Raw genomic sequence first — 20,064 nt, forward strand, 5'->3', positions numbered from 1 at the left:
CCGGACCGGGGCACGAACCCGTGTGCCCTGCCTCGGCAGGCGGACTCTCAACCACTGCGCCACCAGGGAAGCCCTGGTAAGTGCTTTTCTATACATAGGCAACCAGGGGCAAAAATAAGCCTTTATGTTTCCTTCTTAGATAAGTAAGCTCTGAGTATTCTAAACACGCTCTAAGCAGAATTCTAACCAACACTCAAGCACATACTCAACATATAACTGTGGTCTATGATATTTTAACTATTAGTGTATCTTGTAAACAATAAAATCAAGTAATTATTTCAAACATGTGGTGTTTAGATACAGAAATGATTGCAAGTACTAAAAAACCCATGGATTAAAATACAGTATTTTATTTTTTTCTCACCTAAAAAACAAGCAACCCAGAATTAAGATATACATAAACTTCTCAAATTTATCCCTAATAAAATTTTGAATATTTATACAATTTCTACAGAAACATACAGTGTATCAAAATCTGCATAAATCAAATTTATAAAATGTGTAGAAATGCATAGTGATATTATCAACTTACAAAGCAAGGATACGGGAATTATTTCCAAAGCAGCCCACAGTAGAAAAGTCATTATGGCAGCAGCTTCTGATGTGTTTTCGTGTTTGGTAAGGTTTCTGATTTCAATATATAGAATCATTCTTTATAGAGTATCTTAACGAATTGCACAAAATACCCATTTAAAATTTACACGCACAGTTTATGTGCCACCTTTCTTAGGCCTATGCATAGTTAACAAGGTTATAATCTATTCAACAAAGAAAATGGAGCCTTTTTGCAAACACACAAGTAATTAAAGTACCAATTCTCTTAGTTTCTTATTTATAGTTGATTTATTTTGCAGTTATATAATCATATAAATGTATTCCTTTTTAAACATCCCTAGAGATGAATGAAAGTTCAAATGGTTGATCAGAGATCGGTAGCAAAATACAAATTGGCAATTCAAAAATTATAAATAAAACTCTGTTTGGGATGTTGAACTTTGACTCTACGAATTTAAGAGCTAAGCTTGGAAGAAACAAATCTGTAGGCTTTTCTTTTAAACAAATGTAGGGTTTTTTCCCTTTTCTTTTTTAGGCTTTAATTAAATATATTTCCCTCTCGTAGTAGTTTGTGAATTCCTTTCATTGATATGATTACAGGATCAAAAATCTTAGTTTACTTGCCATTCCCTACCTCATCACTTTTAAAAAAATTTGTTTTGCATTTGACATAGCATTTTAACCTTGTAGGTAATAAAAGATTATTTAGCAATTAAAATCAATTGACCACTTGCAGTATTTGGTTTTCTCCTAGTAGGTACTAGCTTAATAAATGTGTAAATTCAAACAAGTCTTCCTTTCACTGGAAAAATACTAATAGAAATATGCTTTCAAAAGAAAATTAAGAAACACTAGGGAACTAACAGATAATCTAACAGAATTCATATTTGTTAATGAACTATATTTTTAAATAGCCTTTTTTAAAATTTAAAAACTGTGCAGGGAATTTCATGAAGATATAAATGAAACGTCTACTCACCCTTGGCTTCATAAACTGCACAGCTTACGTTGTAACACACAGTAGTCTTGTAAGGCTTAATCCAACAAGGGTTTGGAAGTTCTCACCTCGGTCAGAACAAACCTTTGATGTGTTTACAGTGGTGTTTTGTTGTTTTTGTTACCCCCTCTTCAAGGTTTCAAAACTGAGAGTGATTTATAATTTTCTATGGTGACAGGGAATGGGGAAAAGTCAATCCCCAATGTCAGGGGACATTTTTCTCTAGTTAGCAGACCCCCTGCTGCCTTAGGAGTTGGTACTGATAGAGGACACTGGGAATGCCAGCAAATAGGGGAGTTAATGCCGTACAATCTTCAAACCCTACGGAATAGCTCTGGATGTTCCATCTTGTCATTTCTTTTTTCAAGCAATACAACGTTCCATTTCAGAGCAAATGGTAGCACATTCATTCAGTTCTGAGTGGTAAAAGTATTCCTCCGACAGGTGACAATTCCATCATTAACATCGTACAAATTGCATCAAAAGCTCTTGAAATATACCAAGAAATGAAAAGAGGCACTAAATGTGTTGAAATTCACCTTTCAAAAAAGCAGCATGACTGTGAAGGAAGGCCACCTTGGCTAATAACCTGTGGCAGTGCTTCAAAAAGATGTAAAATTAAATAAAGATACAACAGGTTGATAATCACCAAGTTACATATGACGATCTGGTTACTCCAACCTTTTTTCAAGTGTGTTAAAAAAAAAACAAAAAACAATCAAACTGCCTTTCAGACCCCTGAGTGTAATCCCAAAGAAGACAACAATGCTTTTTACTCTGTTCTAAATAAAACAGAGCTAAATGCACAGATTACCAACATCATCTTAAAACAAAACAAAAAAAAGATGTAAACATCTACAAAGTTTAAGGTAAAAGCAGTTTTGTAAACAGTAACTGCAGATGATAATGTTATCGTAAAATCACAGTTTATCAATGTCCTCAGACTCCTCAAGAGCCTCTGGGTTTGGAGCTGTAGTTGCAGCAGGTTTCAGGAGGTTTTCAGTCCTGTATAAATTTACGTGTCAGTAGGTAGGTTACTGGTTTCTTTCATTCCTTCTAAACACTATGGATGTTATTTATTTCCCACTTTTGAGTCATTTTGCTGGAGTCGCAGTCGGAGATGAACACTTGATGGAGGACCTCCGAGCGATCCAAGCACTTTCTGGAAGGAATGTGAGTCAGTCTGTGCAGGTTCTGGAAGACACAGGGAAACACAGTGTTACATTTGCACTGTGTGATATCACTGACATTAGACAAAGTCACAGCCTGGCTTTCGTAAGAAGACTATTCAAGCAAGCTGGGCAGGCATGAACCAGGCACAGCCCAGAGTCTGTGTTTCTCTTGATCGTCAGTCTTCCACATCCTGTTATTGTTCAGTCATGATGTACTGCTGGTACCTCCAATTCAATACATACAAACTTAAATTCATCATCTTCCCCTCCAAACCTGCTCCTCTAGCTCCTATCCTACTAATGACGATACCAGCTTTCCCGTGCTCAGGACAGCACAGCTCAGGCTGCATTTCCCTCCTTCTTTCCTCCAAGTCGCTGGCTGAGGATGGACATCTGCAGTGGCTTGGGCTTGCATCCTTTCCCCTCCCCACCGCCCTTGCCTTGGTCGAGCCCTGGTCACCTGCTGGAGGTTCCTTCAGTACAGCTCAGGGCTGTTCAGGGTGTGGTCGTCAGACTAGCTAAGATTGGGTCTGTAAGGTCGAAACGATTTCATAATAATACCCAGAGCCCCATCTGCCTTCTTCATCGTATGGACATTTATACTGATGGCGCAAAAGCCATGCTGGGTGAACATGCTGGGGCCGTAGCATCAATCACACAGTCATGTTCTCCATGGACGAACACTCACAATTAAAAAAGAAAAAAAAGCCAGTTTCACTTGAGAACGCCCTTGACAAAGCAGTAAAAACGTATTAGTTTTTTTTTTTTTAATGATAATAATGTTTAACATTTATTGAGCACTTGCTCTATGCCGGGTAGACGCATACCAGACGCTCTACGTGTATTAATTCATTTAATCCTCATAATGAATGGCCCTGGGATGTAGATCATCTCCTATTTTTAATTTTTTTAATTAATTAATTTTTAAAATATTATTTTTTAAATTGGGGTATAATTGCGCTTCACAGTGTTGTGCTAGCTCCTACTGCAGAGAAGTGAATCAGACATATGTATACACATATCCCCTCCCTTCTGGACCTCCCTCCCATCCATCCAGGTCACCACAGAGCACTGAGTAGAGTTCCCTGCGCTATACGGCAGGCTCTCACTAGATATCTACTCCATACTCAGCGGTGTATATATGTCAATCCTAATCTCCCAGTTCACCCCCCACCCTTTGCCCCCTGGTGTCCACGTATTAGTTTTATTAAATCTTGACCCTATGAGATAGTATGGGAAGAGTGGACAGCACATGAGCAGTTGTCGGGACCCGAGGGTTGAACGAGCTCCTTCTCTCGTGGGATGTCATTCTGACTTGAAAGGACAACCTGCAGGCAGATTACAATTATGCAAACTTGGGACTGGGTAGCCATTTTCCAGAAAATAAAGTGAGCCCATCACTTCAAGGAAAAAATATAAAGCTGACAGTATCTGTTGCCATTGATAAAATTTGAGTTTTCAAGCAAAAATTCGAGTTGTAGGAAACTTGTATCCATTACCATGAACTTGACAGCTGCACAAGATTTAAAGACTTTTCTGATGGAATCGGTGGTTATATTTGTGATTTATTTGGCATTGTATGATGAAATGTGCCATCATTTGGAAGATTTACATGACTTAGTGAGCCACTGTTTCCCAAATGAGCAGCAAATATGTGATGTTACAAAAGATCCACTCCAGTGTAAGACAGACCAGTGGGTTTAACGCAACAAAGAACAAAATGTTCACTGATAGGATTTCAGATTCTACATTGCAAAGCTTTTAAGAAACTACCACTTACACACTTGTGTAGCACTGAAGAACAGCCTCAATTATCTGAAAAGGCTATTAAATTACCCCTCGTTTTCCAACTGCACGTCTATGTGAGGCTGGATTTTCCTCAAGTACGCAACTAAAACAACATATCGCATCAAACTAAACGCAGAAGCAGAATAAGAATCTATTAAACCAGACATTAAAGGCATTTGTGAAACTATAAAGCAATGCCACTCTTCTCACTTTTGGGGGGGTCATAAAAGTGTTACTTATATTAACGTGTAGTATGGTTATGATCGTTACATTTACGTGAATACATACATAAATACAACAATTCTCAGGTTTAATTCCCAACTTAGGAAATACCGTTAGCTGTAACCTCTATAACAAATCCGTCTGGGGAGCGTCTGTCAGTGGTTTGTAAGGATGTAAAGGGGGTCCAGAGACGGGGCAGAGTGGGAACCACTGACCGAGCTGGCCTCCTGTTCACCAGTCCATACTTGACAATATTTCCAGAATTATTTTCCTTAAAGTATCCACTGTTTCCTATCACTGTGATCCTTAACTAACGTCAGTCACTCCCTAAAGTCCACAAAACAAAGTTCCACGCTCTTTCCCATGGAGAACTTAGGGAGCCAGAGCAAACGCAGTTCCTAGAATTCTCTACACTTTGATGCCACGCCTCTGCTCACCCGTTTTCTCATTTATTCTCCATGAAAAGCCTTTTTATACCTCAAGACCTGGTGTGGTGATACTTCCTACATGAAACTCATCAGAAATAACTCCTCCTATTAATCTCTCTTTTGCTGTCCTATGGCATTTTGCTTATTTTTACTTCTGCATTTTTTTCCTTCTCTGCCATTATAGTATGATGGGCTTTAGATATTTTTTGAAGGGCCCCAGTGAATATTTAGTAATGTCTGATGCACAAACGGATATTCAGTGCTTTGCCCTTTAAAATATCTAATATATGTACATTCCATTCTTATCCACTTCTTGTGTCGTTTTGCATCTGCTAACCTTCTTTTACTAGTTTACTAATATTGTCCTTACTCACCCCTAGCCTTCATTGCTATTATTCATCTTTCTTTGTGTAAATAAATGCTCTCTTCTCTGGGGTTTATGTTCATCTTCTCCTTCCTAACTTGTTATAAGAAAAGTATCAGCAACTGACACATACTTACCACTTCATAGTAATTATCTATGCACAATGATAACGGGGAATATTCAGCTGGGTCATATCATGTGGCAAACAAGCGTTTGCTGACAGGGAGGACGTGACAACGAATACAAGATGCGTAAAGAAAGTTCAGGGCTGCCAGTTTCTTCAATCTGGGGCAGCCTCCCCAACTTTTTGTTTCATAATAAATTGATTTATTTTAGCCACGTCTAGACTTTGAAAATTATTCAGAAAACCATTATTATGTTGGAATCCTCAACCTGGCACAGAACTCTGAATATTCACAGCTGAAACAGAAAAACTGCTCTCACAGACTCAAGTGAAAAACTAAGCACGGGGCTTCCCTGGTGGCGCAGTGGTTGAGAGTCCGCCTGCCGATGCAGAGGACACGGGTTCGTGCCCCGGTCCGGGAAGATCCCACATGCCGTGGAGCGGCTGGGCCCGTGAGCCATGGCCGCTGAGCCTGCGCATCCGGAGCCTGTGCTCCGCAACGGGAGAGGCCGCAGCAGTGAGAGGCCCGCATACCGCAAAAAACACACACACACACAAAACTAAACATGACCTTTAAAACAAGCAACAGGCAACACGTATCCTGTTGCATTTAGCAAGCAGCCATGATGAGAAGCTTTGAAGGCCTTGCGTCCAACATGTTATTTGTTCGTCTCTATCCCCACCTGCTGGACAACAGGCAGCAATACTTTAAAAGTTAATAAAATAAAATGCAAAAATAAATGCAACATTTTCTATGTGTCATACATAGGTATACTTACACATTATATAGGTAATTTTAATGAATGACTCTTTTGGATTAAAAAGATCGACTTTGATATTAGAACAATGGTGATGACTGCCTCAGGGAACACTGGTTTTCCTGTGTTGATAAGTTAGCAGTGGGTCTGCATGGACTCCAGGTGGCCTCCTTCCATGACAATACTACACCAGAGGATAAAAGTGATGCTTCAGTATGGAACAATGAGTCACTAGTGCTCAGGAAAACAAATGAGTGAGTGAGACGGACATGCAAGTCAGTGTGAATGCAGGTTTTAAGGTTTACACGTCTAAATTCCACACAGTAGGTGTTATTAAAAGGAAATTGCATGTATTTCAGAACGGAAACACAGAATACCTTGAAGTACTGCCATTCCTTAAATTCATTCAGATTACAGTGTGTAATCATAATTTTGGATCCATCAGGACCCTTCGTCAAACACTGGTCATACTGCATGAGTTGGTTGGCTTCGTTGATTCGGAAAAGCTATTAAAGAAAAAGAAAGAGAGAAAGAAACTCAACTCCTATAATTAAACTCAATGACTATGCTATTTCTCTACCATGTTTCTGTGTGTTCAGAACAGTAAGTCCAAACACAGGAATTATTCATTTTGATGGTAGTAAAGACCCCTTCTAACTCTTAAAGGATTACGTTCTTTAGCCTCTTAGATACAGAATGGGTCACTAACATAGGAATTTTGTACCAACGATGTAAGAAAATGAAAATGTGGAAACAGACCTGATAATGTTTCACAATGTAAATCAGAGACAAGAAAAATACTCACATAAGGAAGTAAGAGAATATGCTAGTGAAATATACATGAGTGGCAATAGCATCCCAGCCTACTGGGGGGAAGATGTGGATACTGTTAGGGAGCTAGGCTTACATAGTTACACACTCATGCAAGAATATATTCTAATCTCCTACATCAGACATAAATTCTAGATTCAGGTTGCTTACATGAAAACCAGTACTGCTCTTATCCCCTCATTTAAGTAAGCGTTTTAGGACTGTCAGTTTTTCACAGAATGTTCTACTTTACCGAACAATCACAATCACCAAATGGAAAACCAGGCTAAACTCTGGCTCAGTCAGCCCAGCTGCTTCCAGTGCAGACGGAATGAATCGCAAAGCCCGGCTGTTTACCTGGTTCCCGCCCATCCTGTGGCAGGGGCCCAGCTCAACAAAGCCTCCGTTTGTCTTCCCCATGCTGTCAATGCAGTACACAGTTTCAAAGCCTCTGATCTAAAAAAAATGAACAAAGAACCACAGGGAAGGCGACAGTTTAGACTCTGATAAGCTCTCATGTGGCTTCAGAGAGCTTCGAGTTAACCGGGTCCCTACTGTCCTGTCAAGCCTTGAGGAGCTCAGAGCTACAGTCATCTCTGAAATCACTTAAGTCTTGAAGTCAACATGAATGAGCTCATTCCAACTGAGGGTCTTGGCCTCCAGATTTTGATAAAATACCACAGAAGAAAAAAATACAAAGATACCATTAGTACCATTTCAGGTTCATGATCATTCACGTGAATGAGAAGGAAATAGAGCAAAGGGAGCGGACCATGGCGGTCACAGACACTGGCCCCTGTGTCTAGGCCAGAGTGAACTTGGGAGGTAAGGCTCCCACCGCCGGCAGCAGCCTCCAGGGCCTGGGCAGTGAGGCTCCTCTCTGACTACGGATGTCGCAGGTGGGCAGCAAACACGCGTTTCCATGTTTGAAATGCACACTTTGTAAAAAAACAAAAAACCCCACAACTTTTTCCTTATTGGAAATATTACAGATTTATATCTCAATTATAAATTACTACTGTACTTGGATAAAATGCTTTACTCATTCCTTCAGTTGGCAAACACTGACTGAGCACCCAGGAAGGTAAGAGCTTCAGGGGAGAAGCAAGTCGGGGTCGGAGGCTCTGCTGTCTGTAGAGAGGATGTGGGCGGAGCTGGAGGCGGCCCGGGACAGGACAGGGGAGGGCAGGGGTTCACCCTGGAAGCTGCAGGGAGGGTGCAGAAGTGCCTTGTGAGGTGCAGGGGCCAGCGTGGGGAGGTTTAAACCGAACGTGTGTTCAGGGTGAGACTGTAAAGGGAGGATGGAACATTCCATCTGTTCATTGGCTCACGCTTTTATTTATTCACCAACTATTATGTGAGTGCTGTGTCAGGCATGCTGAGGGCTCTGATGCGCCAGTGCACGGAACGGATCGGATCCTCGCCCCAGGGAGCTTACGCTCTAGGAGGGAAGGCCGAATATAAGCAAAACCGTAACAGACACATTAGAAAGTGACAAGTGAGAGCCGAGAAGAGACAGATGAGCAAGTTGGCGGGTGGGAGTGTCTCGGGGGGCAGGAGGTGCACAGAAGGCCTGGCCGTGCCTGCAGACGCTCCCTCTGCTTCCCCAGGGAAAGCATACAGGGGGAGGGAAGAGCAGGTGGGTGCAGGACTGCGGGAGGAGGACGAGCGGGGAGGCTGGCCGGGCTGCAGTGCGGCGGGGAGTAGCAGCGGGGGAGGCCGGGGGGCAGCGGGGCCCCCAGAAAGGGCTCTGCCCCCAACCAAGGAGTGCCCGGGGCCGCCTCGCGGGGCTTGGAGGAGTGACGTGGCCCGGCGGCCGTGTTGACAGCAAAGCGGGGGCAGGCAGGGTTCGTCTCAGTGGGAGACGTGGTGGCTGAGAGCAGAGGGAGGAAGGTCGGTTTCTGGAACTGGGTGTGGAGTGTGAGAGGAGAGCAAAGAAGGCGCCGGAGTTTGGGGCCTGAGGCATCAGCACGGGGCGGGGGTGGGGGGGCGTCCAGCCTCACACACCCTAGTCTGGGCTTTGGGACAGAGATTTGGGTTGAAGTGGGGGGGGCATTTGAGAGCCCTCAGCATGTGCAGGGTGGACTCTGAAGCCTCTACTGGGCAAGCTCACGGAGAGAATTCATCCCTTCCACGGAGAAGGCGGTGTGCTAATAAGGTGTTCTCCAGAGCAAAGGAGAAGCACAACGCAGTCCCGACTCTCAGGGGCTTCGGTCTACTTGGGAGTTAAGACAGAGGTGCAGAGAGAGTGAGAGCAAGCGAGAGAGGGTGGGGGGAGGGGAGGGAGAGGGAGAGAGAGAGCGAGGCGGGGGGGAGGGGGGAGAGAGAGAGAGAGGGGGAGAGAGAGAGCGCAAGTGCGAGCGCTAAGTGCTGGGGCCCCTTAGGGACAGATCCGGCCTCTTTCCTCTGTATTTTTCTCATTCTGTCCCATGAAACAATCTACCTGCTGTTGGATCCAAATAAACGGCTTTAGATGCACATGTGGCCTCCTTTCTGGGCCTGAGATCTGGACGGCCCAGCAGGGTGCCTGCTGGGCTCTTCGTGCCCCCCCTGGTCCCTCTGGGCCCCTCCCCAGCTGCCCCCTCTGCTCACCTCCCCACCCTGGTGGCCACCCAACCCGATACTCAAATAAAACCAAACCAGCTGTCCTGCTGGCCCACACCCTCCACTGCCCTGCCGGTCAGGGCACTGCCTCCAGATGAACTAAGCACCCTGACGGGGCCTGCGTCCCGCCACCTTCACTGTCACCACCCAGTCCCAGCCACCATCACTTCTCCCTGGAACTAACCCACTGCTTCCTAACCTGCATCCTTGCTTCCACTCTTAGGCCCCACTGTAGGGTGACTGAAAACACAGCATAAATGGAATCCCATCACCTTTCTGTTTAAAGCCCTCCTGTGGCCTCCCACTCTCAGGAGGACGGCTGCCCTCCCCATCCGCCCCTGCGTCTCATTTCACCTCCTCTGTTCTGCTTATCAAACACGCGGAGCCTTCCCGGCTCACAGCCGGCAGGCACACCGGCATCCCTCCTCGGAGCACCCTTTCCCGGCTCTCGGATTTGCTGGCTGCTCATCGTTCAGATCTCAGACCCACCGTCACCTCCTCCGAGAAGCCTCCCTTACCGGGTCCCTGAGTCCCCTCAAACAGCAGCTGTCTATTTCCTTCATAGCCTCTTCCACCACCTGTCACTACACTCTGTTTTCTGTTTCTCTCTCTGCCCCACTGGCATGCACACTCCCTGAGGAGGAGGTCCTTGCTTGTCACATTTTCTGTCTAGCGGCGCTCAACCGCTATTTGCTGAAAACATAACTAAGCAAGGTCTCGTGGGCTTGAAAGTTCATGGGGTGTTTAATGCACCTACAGGGCAGCAGATAAGGTACAAGAGTGGGTGCATTCAGAAAGGAGGCTATAGAGGCAAGTTTGAAGAAACAAAGACAAAGCAACACAGATCAAGGCCTTTGGTTTTCACTGTTTTCAGTTACCCTCACTGTCTGAGTGCCTATTGCACATGGGGCCTCCGCGTAGGTCACTGGGACATGGCGGTGAGCAGGGCCCCGGGGCCCTAATAGACGGTGATTCCGAGTTAGGAGAGGTTGGCAGGCCTGAGTCTCGGGATGGAGTGGGGAAGCATAGAAAGGCTTTTCACTGTGGGCAATCTCCACATGGGCAGTGTAGGGTGGGTAGGAGTTCGCCCTGGAAGGGAGTTGGGCGAGGGGTGGGGAAAGGCAGGAGCTGAAGGGAGCGGACAGCGTCCTGAGCGGAGCAGACAGGAGGGACTTGGGGCGGGAGGTCAGTGCAGGGGAACTATCCGGTGGAAAGGCTGGGAGGTTAACAGCTTTTCACCAAAGTTTCCCCCAAGAATTCTTCTGTCTCCTCCAACATTCTCGTCTCCCAAGCTCAGTCTCCATACACACACACTTTGAGATCTGACCCCCGGCGGATACTCACTTCTCCCCAGTCGACATTTTTGGGCGGCAGAGGGTAATGTGAGGTGATATCATAAGCTATTTCTTCCATGAACCATTTGAAACTTTTGCAGTTGTGATCCTCTCGAAATTTCTTCAGCTCTGATATATCCCCATATGGTAATGCCTTTGATTCAGGGCGACTGGCATAGAAGTAGTCTTTATACTCATCCCACCAGACCTCTACAACTCTGACGTAATTCTGGGAAAAAGAAAATTAACGTCATTATAAAAACCAAAAATATTTGTACTGTCATAAACAGCCTCTCTTCGACATATGAAATATGACCAACATACGACAAATTCGTTTCAATAGGACCCGATACTTAATTACAAATGCAAGCGAGCTCGTGACTCTGACATGTCACTGTCACGCGTGTTCAACCAGAGTGACGGACACAGAATCTGGTGTCACTGTGCCGAAGGTCCCATACTCTAAGATAATACATTCTTTTTTTTTTTTTTTTTTTTTTTTTGCGGTACACGGGCCTCTCACTGTTGTGGCCTCTCCCACTGCGGAGCAGAGGCTCTGGACGCGCAGGCTCAGTGGCCATGGCTAAGGCCCAGCCGCTCCGCGGCATGTGGGATCCTCCCGGACCGGGGCACGAACCCATGTCCCCTGCATCGGCAGGCGGACTCTCAACCACTGCGCCACCAGGGAAGCCCTAAGATAATACATTCTTCCCTGCTGATGGAGCTGAGCGCAGAGGGTTGGTGAGAGAGGCTGGTTGGCACCGGGCACCCCCCGTCCCCTGAACAATCTCCTCTCTGAGGACCATGCTGCTGGCACGTGCGGGGGGGAGGGGTCTCCCATCAGAAACCACTGGGACAAACAACAAACACATTTCTGAAAGTGGCTCTGCCCATCTCGTAACAGCTGTATCTGAACCACTGCACGGTAGCCCAGAATTAAGTGGATATTTTCCCCATGGGGTGCATTTTGAAAAGCAACTAAAGAACAATCATGTAAGTTGACGTGTGAGAACTCACAAGGATCTAACTTCTACTGTTTCACTGAACGAGCACTCGTAGGCGTGAATCGATGTGATGGACGCGGCACAGACCCAGCGAGGCCCTTGCGCTTGGACATCACGGGGCAGCAAACTTTATAAAGGGCCCGGGAGTCAGTCTTTTCAGCTGGGTGGCCGTCCAGTTTCTGTTGCAACTACTCACCTCTGCTGCTACAGTGAGAAAGCAGCACAGGGAACATGCGAACGAATGGCAGAGCTGGGTTCCGACACAACTTTATTTACTGAAAAAGGCTGGGATTGGGGCTTCCCTGGTGGCGCAGTGGTTGAGAGTCCGCCTGCCGATGCAGGGGACACGGGTTCGTGCCCCGGACCGGGAAGATCCCACATGCCGCGGAGCAGCTGGGCCCGTGAGCCATGGCCGCTGAGCCTGCGCGTCCGGAGCCTGTGCTCCGCAACGGGAGAGGCCATGATAGCGAGAGGCCCGCGTACCTCAAAGAAAAAAAAAAAAAAAAAGGCTGGGTTTGGCCCACTGGCCGCAGAGCAGGAACATCTAGTGTTCTGATTAAATTTTCTCTTGGCTACAAGATAACTATCAAAAGGGTGCACGCCTGGCCGTGGGCATGTTTCTGCAAAAGCCCGTGGGCTCAGAAAGTTTTAAGCGGCAGCCTCCTAAAAGAACACATTATTGCTAAATATTTTGAATTCTTGCAAATCCACCCAAAGTTAGACACAGTCCGTGTCTTCCAGGTAGTCGTGAACATGAAGAATTAAGTGCACACGCATAAGGTTACGGCAACAAAAAGGAGGAGCATTTAATTGTTTGGGATGCAGAGGCGGGGACGGCTCAGTCCTGAAGGAGCGGTCAGCCAGAAGGGACTGGGACCTGGGGCAAAGAGCAGTGCAAATATATGACAGATCATGGTGCATGTGGCGTCCTGAAAGAGGTCTATCACCACAGCTGGAATGCAGGATTCACTGAGAGAAAAGCTGCCTCGGTTTCCTCCTTTTAAGATGAGGATAATTAAGAAGGTAATCGTTGCGAAGTGTTTAGATTTGTACACACTAAGCACTCACCAAGTGTGAGCTATTAGTGATACTACTGATCGTTTCCAAGGGCTTTGCACGTCACCCATTAGCTGACGGCCATCCGAAGGGTCCTCGCAGGCAGCAGACATCAGATTCAGATTTGAGGGGTATAACCGGGGCAGGGAGTGGAGGTGGCCCGAGGGGTGGGACAGAGGGTAGAGAGCCGCCTCTGAGGGAAAGTTAAAAGCTCCGCTCTGAAGAGGCCAAGTCTGAAACATCTGAGGGCCATCTAAGAGGAGGGTTCTAGGGACTTCCCTGGAGGTCCAGTGGTTAGGACTCCGCACTTTCGCTGCCAAGGGCTCGGGTTCGATCCCTGGTCAGGGAACTAAGATCCTGCATGCCACGCGTTGCCACCAAAAAAGAGAGAGAGAGAGAGAGAGAGAGAGAGAGAGAGAGAGAGAGAGAGAGCGGTGTTCTCTAAGACAGCTGACCGTAAAGGTCTGCAGCTCAGAGAAGACCACCGGCTGGAGAAACAGCCCTGGAGGGTGGAGGGGACACGCAGAAGCAGAGGACAGAAGCCGCTGGTGAAGGCTGCGTTTGCTGGTTAATCTGACAGTGTTGAGTGTTTCCCTCTCGTCTCTTTTCCATTTCCTTGTAGCACCGGCCTTCCTGAACTGACCTGACTTTCCATCAGTTCTTCGTGGTTGTGGGGTGGGTTCCAAGGGCGGCTGTCTTCCTGCAACGCCGTCGGGCCCAGTGTTAACTGGCTGCTATCTCTGTCTTACTGTGGAGATTTAAATCTCGTCCACTGTCCTAGTGGGGCTCCGTTTGGCCACTTCTAAAAAACTTTGGTCGGTTAGAGGGCTGTGTTGGTTCTTAAAGTCTAGTCTCTGCTTCTGTTATCTATTCGCTTTGGGGAACGGTCCTGAGTTGCATCCGTAGCCAAAAATAGACTTCCTTCTGCTTTTGACTTGGTTAAGGGCTCCAGAAAATGAAAGACACCACAGTCATACGCTCTTAGAGTCTATGAAAGCCGCCCAAACAAAGGGCTTCTAAGTTGTTCCATCAAAGAGAGAGGCAATCGTCCTGCCAGCATTGGGGCTGTGGCCTCTGTGTGAAGCTCTCCTGGTCTGTCCCTGGTTTGAGGGACAAAAGTTATTCATTCACCTTTTGCAAGCACTGTTGAAAAATGTGATTTTGTTTACTACACAAACTTCTATTATAATTACTTTACTTTTCCAAAACCAAACAAAAATAGTGTTTCACTCACGTGTGACTAAGAGACGTTGGTATTTCCCTTTCAACGACTTTCCTACATGGTGTCAGGTTTTAAAAATTTGAGTTATCATTTTTTTTTTTGCGGAACGTGGGCCTCTCACTGCTGTGGCCTCTCCCGTTGCGGAGCACAGGCTCCGGACGCGCAGGCTCAGTGGCCACGGCTCATGGGCCCAGCCACTCCGCGGCATGTGGGATCTTCCCGGACCAGGGCACGAACCCGTGTCCCCTGCATCGGCAGGCGGACCCTCAACCACTGCGCCACCAGGGAAGCCCTGAGTTATCATTTTTAAAAAAAAAATTTTTACTGAAGCATAGTTGGTTTACAATGTTGTGCTACTTTCAGGTGTACAGCAAAGTTAATCAGTTATACATATATTTCCACTCTTTCTTTTAGATTCTTTTCCCATATAGGTCATTACAGAATATTGAGTGGTGTTCCAAAATCTGAGATATCTTGACGGAGAACATTCAACACCATTCAGTAATGGAATTCTAATCAGAGTGGGATACAAGGAATAATCCTAGAAAACAATAATAAGTTTCATGAATAAGCCTAGTCTAAGTGAAAAGTGAGAAACAGCGTGACTGCTTCAAAGATGTCGCCTGGCCAGTGAGCTGACATTACGTGGCCACGTGGCACATACGTGTTAGCTCCCTAGCCTTCCCAGTTTTAACCGAAAGACTCACCTTTAGGGTAGGAGAAGACCCGACATAGACAGGCGGAGGGTTCCCCTGCCAGCCCTCAAGACGGTAGATGTGCCCGACACGGGAACAAGGGACAAACAGTAACTTGCCACCGCACTGCCAGATCTGTCAGGAAAGACACACGTGGCAGCTATCTCAAACGCCCAATCTGTCCTGTAAACATAAACCTAAAATCTAAATTAGACACAGGGTCTACGGGGAATTCACCAGCTAAACAGATCCTACGATAACTTCTTGTTTCTCAAGCTCACATACTAACAAAGAGGCCGCTGGGGAACGCAGGCGCACAGGGCACCCAGGGGCCCGTCCTGAGCCCCTGCAGAGCCACGCAGACTCCTGCGTCCTAACGCGCACTTCATCTCTCCCGGTGCTAACACGCCTCCTCCCACCTGGGGGACTGTTACCATAACCGCCTAACCGGCGGCTCCTTCGCCTCCGCTTGCCTCTACTCGGGCTCCCTTATTTATAGCAGGAGATTAGGCTGCTGAAGGGCAGCTCTGGGTCGTGCTCTCTCCGGCTTAGTCTCTCCCATGGGTCTCCACTGCCTGTCAGATTAAGCCACAGTCTCTCAGCTCAGCACTGAAGGCTCTCCTCACTGTGGACCTGGCGCCCCCGCCCACGCCATCTTCCTGGACGCCCGTCGGATTCACACTGTCAGCTTCTGCCGGACGGTGGGCCCCATGCCCGCCCTGCGCCTTTCCCCGTTCCACCCCCACCTTAGCTCGGCCCGTCTTCCTCGTTCTGCCTCGAAAACATCCTCCAGCATGATGCTGCCTCTGAATCACACCACCTGAATGTCGGTCTACCTTCTGATCGTACCACGGATTTAAGCGTAACTCTCATCTCTCATCGGCTGTAAGCTCCTTGACAGCGAGGACCGAGCTCCTCCTCTTCTGTCCCTCAAAGTGCTGAGCACCGGACATTTAAGACAAGCGGTAACGCCTATGTGTTCAGCTCACACTGGAAAATACTTCTTTCTTTCGGGAAGTGGCGGGGGGCACGGGTGGGTGGGTACTGCAGGAAGGCAGCTCCAGGGTCAGTGTGAGGACACACGATCACTGTTGGGGTCTACCTCTGTCCTGAGCTTCAGCAGTGGATGGTCAAACGGAACCCCACACCTGCTGATTCCCGCAAGGGCTCCTATCACAAAAGGCTCCGAGGTACAGAAAAGCCTTTGGGGGTGGGGCGGGAGGGGAAGGAGAGGAGGTATTTTTACTTCTGAAGCTCGCTGGCTTCCATTTTTAGCTGAACCAAGTACGTATGTAGTAAGTTTGGAGCTTGCATTTTTGCCTTATTTTTCCCAAAAGGCAAATATTTTTGTTAGTCTTTCCTTATAATTTAGAGAAATGCATTAAACAGGTTTTTGTTCTTTTTTTCCCCAAAGAAACCAGCCTTATCTGAAAGTCACAAGAATCCATAACTGCTTAGAAAACTGCATTTGTTTCAATAAAATGTTACCTTGTATGAGATCTCAAAGTTTTCACCACCCCAAATCTGGAGGCCTGGATCGTAGAGACCCAGCTCGAAGAAGAAGTCTCGTTCAATGGCGAATAATCCTCCAGCCATGGCTGGGGACCTAAGAAAAAGAAACGCTGAAATAACTTTTAAAGACAAACCCCCAATACCCCTTCAACAACAGATAATAAGCCTTTATGGAATACAGTATAAGTAGTGCATAGAAGAGACAAAACTGATGGCCAAACATTAAGAAATTATAAAGCCTTCATGAAACAATCTGTTCATAATTCCTTATGAATTTACTATAATTTCTAACTGAAATCCTGTTATATAGTTCGTTACAAATTAGAGTATTACATCATTTCGCCATTAGAGGGCGCCTTGGTTCCTTTGTTTATTTAAAAATTAAGCCTTGAGAGTTAGTTAAAATAGAATTTTCTCTTTCACTCCTAAAAATACTGAGCCATACAGCCGTGGTCTGCTAAATGTTCCTGAAATGATTTATGAGTCATTCTGGGATGAGTGAAACCATACACCATGGAAGTAGTCTCTCATTTTTTAATTTTATAGCTCAGTGGTTTGCCAAATAAGGGTGTAAATCATGGTAGAACAGCCACGGTTCATTCAGAGTTTGCAAATATAGCACAGAAATGACACAGGAGCATTAGGCACAGCTATTTACTGTGTCAGGAGGCAGGGCTGCCAAAGAGTGATCTGTGCTCCTTCTTGAGTGGGACCTTGAATTGGGTTCTTTTTAGGGACAAGAGAAAAAAAGACTTGATAGCTTTTTAGGGCAAGCCACTCCCACCGTTGGGAATAATTTTCACCCCATACCGTTAGGAATAATTTTCACCCTGTTCCCCCTTCCCCTGGCAACAATGAATTATCACTGCATTCGATTCTTAGGTAGACCCCTCCATTAGAGCCTCTTCATCAGCACACCTGATATTCAGTCTATCACCAATTCCTACTGATTCTACCATCAACACACATCTTGATGCCACTTCTTTCCAGCGTCACTGCTGCCATCCTAGACCAGGCACAGGAACCCCGACTGTGTCCTCCGCTCTCTTCTGCCCCACCCAAGCCCCAGCAGGCAGCAGGCAATGCCTCTGTGCTCTGCCCGACCCCCTCCTGTCCCACGGCCCTGGCTATGCCGCAGTCTCCTGAACGGTCCTCCCTCCTCCTCCACAGGGTAGACTCATCCCTCAGGGCTCGGCCTCAGCGTCGCTTTCGAGACACTTTCCGTGAGCTTTTCTTCTCACCACTCGTCACACTTGCTGCTCCAGTTATTCGTGCAGTTAACTGTTTAATTTCTGTCTCACCCACTACACGTTAAGTGCCACAAGGGAACACATCTCTTTAAAATTTATCCCCAGAAAATAGCGCCTGACACATAGTAAGCATTCATTAAATATTAAATAAATAATGAAGCAAGGGGCTTCCCTGGTGGCGCAGTGGTTGAGAATCCACCTGCCAGTGCAGGGGACACGGGTTTGAGCCCTGGGTCCAGGAAGATCCCACATGCCGTGGAGCAACTAAGCCCGTGCACCACAACGACTGAGCCCACGTGCCACAACTACTGAAGCCCGTGCACCTGGAGCCCGTGCTCCGCAACAAGAGAAGCCACTGCAATGAGAAGCCCGCGCACCGCAACAAGGAGTAGCCCCTGCTCGCCACAACTAGAGAAAGCCCACGCACAGCAACGGAGACCCAGCAAAGCCAAAAATAAATAAATAAATATATTAATTAAAAAGATAATGAAGCAAGAAATATTTTCAATATTAAAGGGAAGTCACATCAGGGGTAAGTCATTCTTTCATAAGGCTTTTCTTCTTAAAGGAGAAACAGCCCTATTGCGTTTTCAGTTATACTTTCATGCCAAATTTATTTAACATTACTCTATTATAACTATGCCTTTTTGATCTTTAAATATATTCCCACTTATGTCAGTACATATTTGAAAATGTATCTTAACATGAAAACCAGTGAGTAACTTAAAGAGAAACCTTCCTTAAATTTCTCTACCACATTTAAAAAATTTTCTTTCCTAGCCCATGGGATTGGTAGAAATAGAACTGTAGTTATTAGCCCTTAGGTTTTTTCTCCCAGAATTATTTGTGAGTCAGGGTAAGTGGGTAAGCAGTAGATTCCTGGACAATTTTTGAAAAAGAACTTCAAAGAGAAATTTGGAAAATGTCAAATAAAGCTGAAAGTTGTATAATTTCCTTATGTTTGCCATTTCAGTATCCTGGTATCATGACATGCCCAAATCCCACCAGCTTTTTGCATGACATTGGAGACACCTTCCCCAAATTGAGTTTGAACATCATCAGTAGCGTAACAGTAAGAGAGAGACCAAAAGCAGAACCATAAGATCAGAAAAATAAAATCAGACACATTTAGAAGCCTACATTAGCATTTATGCAAACGTTTAATTTGGGGCCACTCTTTTGAAAGATGGTAAAATGTTCCAGTGAAAAGACCAAAGAGCGAGTAGCACAAGTTGTTCTATTTGAAGAGCCACAAGAAGGGAGAAAAAGGAAAATTTTGGAATGAAGTTTCCTTTTAAATCAAGTGCTCTTCTGAAAATGAAGTAATAAAGGATTCTATGTAACATTTCCCAAAGTCATGTATTTTTATTCATCAGATTTAACTGGGATGAAATTAGTATTTAAGAGTTAGCATATAAAACAAAGGGAAGAAAAAAAAACTCTTGTTACCGTCTTTCATTGTCAACATTACCCGCAAAGCATCAAAGTGGATATAAAACTTGGATCGTAAGCAATGTGAGCATCTTAAACTTACAGAATGACATAATCATCAAAAGAACAAAATTTCATGTCTAGTCTACTAGGACATGATGGCAAAGATTTTCTTTTTTTTCACCTGTATTTGGAACTAATGCCATAAGGTGTGCTCACCCCCAAACGGAGTTTGCTTTTAAGGAAAAAGCAACCACAAAGAAGCAAGTGTGAGTTTAAACCTCTGAAACAGCACAAAGAAAGAAAGCCTTTCAGAATCTGAGACAGCATCTACAGTTTTAATAACAAGTTTCTTTTTTTTTTTTTAGCCTGGCAAGAGGTTAATAGGTTAGCAGCAACTGGAGAAAAGAGAAACAGGTAAGTGATTTAGTGATTACCGATATGGTTCAGTTTTTGTCTTTCTCATTCTCTTCTCTTGAGGGGTCAGAGGCACCCGTTTCCAGAGCATACTCCAATCCCATGCTCCTCGGGCATACCCATCTTCGTCACCACCCCCTTGGGGTACAATTTCATAAGTGTTGCCATTTATGACATCTATAATCGGCACAGTGCAAGTGGTTCTGTATTGTGTTGATGATGGCAGCGAAGATGAAATGCAAGGGCGTGTAGGGACCCACATGTTTACACGAGTACATGGGGAAGGAAAAAAAGAAAAGTACTTAGGTAAACGTTCCACGT

At 45.7% G+C, this 20,064-nt stretch overlaps 1 protein-coding gene across 3 annotated transcripts in view; it reads right to left on the reverse strand.

The window, feature by feature from the left end:
* Window positions 1–330: 330 nt before the first annotated feature.
* Window positions 331–20,064, reverse strand: part of GALNT7 (polypeptide N-acetylgalactosaminyltransferase 7) — a 120,132-nt gene continuing 100,398 nt past the window's right edge. Inside the window, exons 6-12 of one of the 3 annotated variants that reach the window (XM_032634658.1) lie at window positions 19,764–19,946; window positions 16,622–16,739; window positions 15,146–15,268; window positions 11,167–11,385; window positions 7,576–7,674; window positions 6,786–6,914; window positions 331–2,746 (exon numbers count right to left, since the gene is read on the reverse strand). In XM_032634658.1, the coding sequence (XP_032490549.1) occupies window positions 2,609–2,746; window positions 6,786–6,914; window positions 7,576–7,674; window positions 11,167–11,385; window positions 15,146–15,268; window positions 16,622–16,739; window positions 19,764–19,946 (1,009 nt within the window). In that variant the 3' untranslated portion in view covers window positions 331–2,608. Of the gene's footprint in view, window positions 2,747–6,185; window positions 6,593–6,785; window positions 6,915–7,575; window positions 7,675–11,166; window positions 11,386–15,145; window positions 15,269–16,621; window positions 16,740–19,763; window positions 19,947–20,064 lie in introns of those variants that run through there. The other 2 variants (XM_032634660.1, XM_032634659.1) reach the window with 2 other exon arrangements.

The sequence above is a fragment of the Phocoena sinus genome, chromosome 6 (assembly GCF_008692025.1).
Source record: "Phocoena sinus isolate mPhoSin1 chromosome 6, mPhoSin1.pri, whole genome shotgun sequence".
Taxonomy (NCBI): Eukaryota; Metazoa; Chordata; class Mammalia; order Artiodactyla; family Phocoenidae; genus Phocoena; species Phocoena sinus.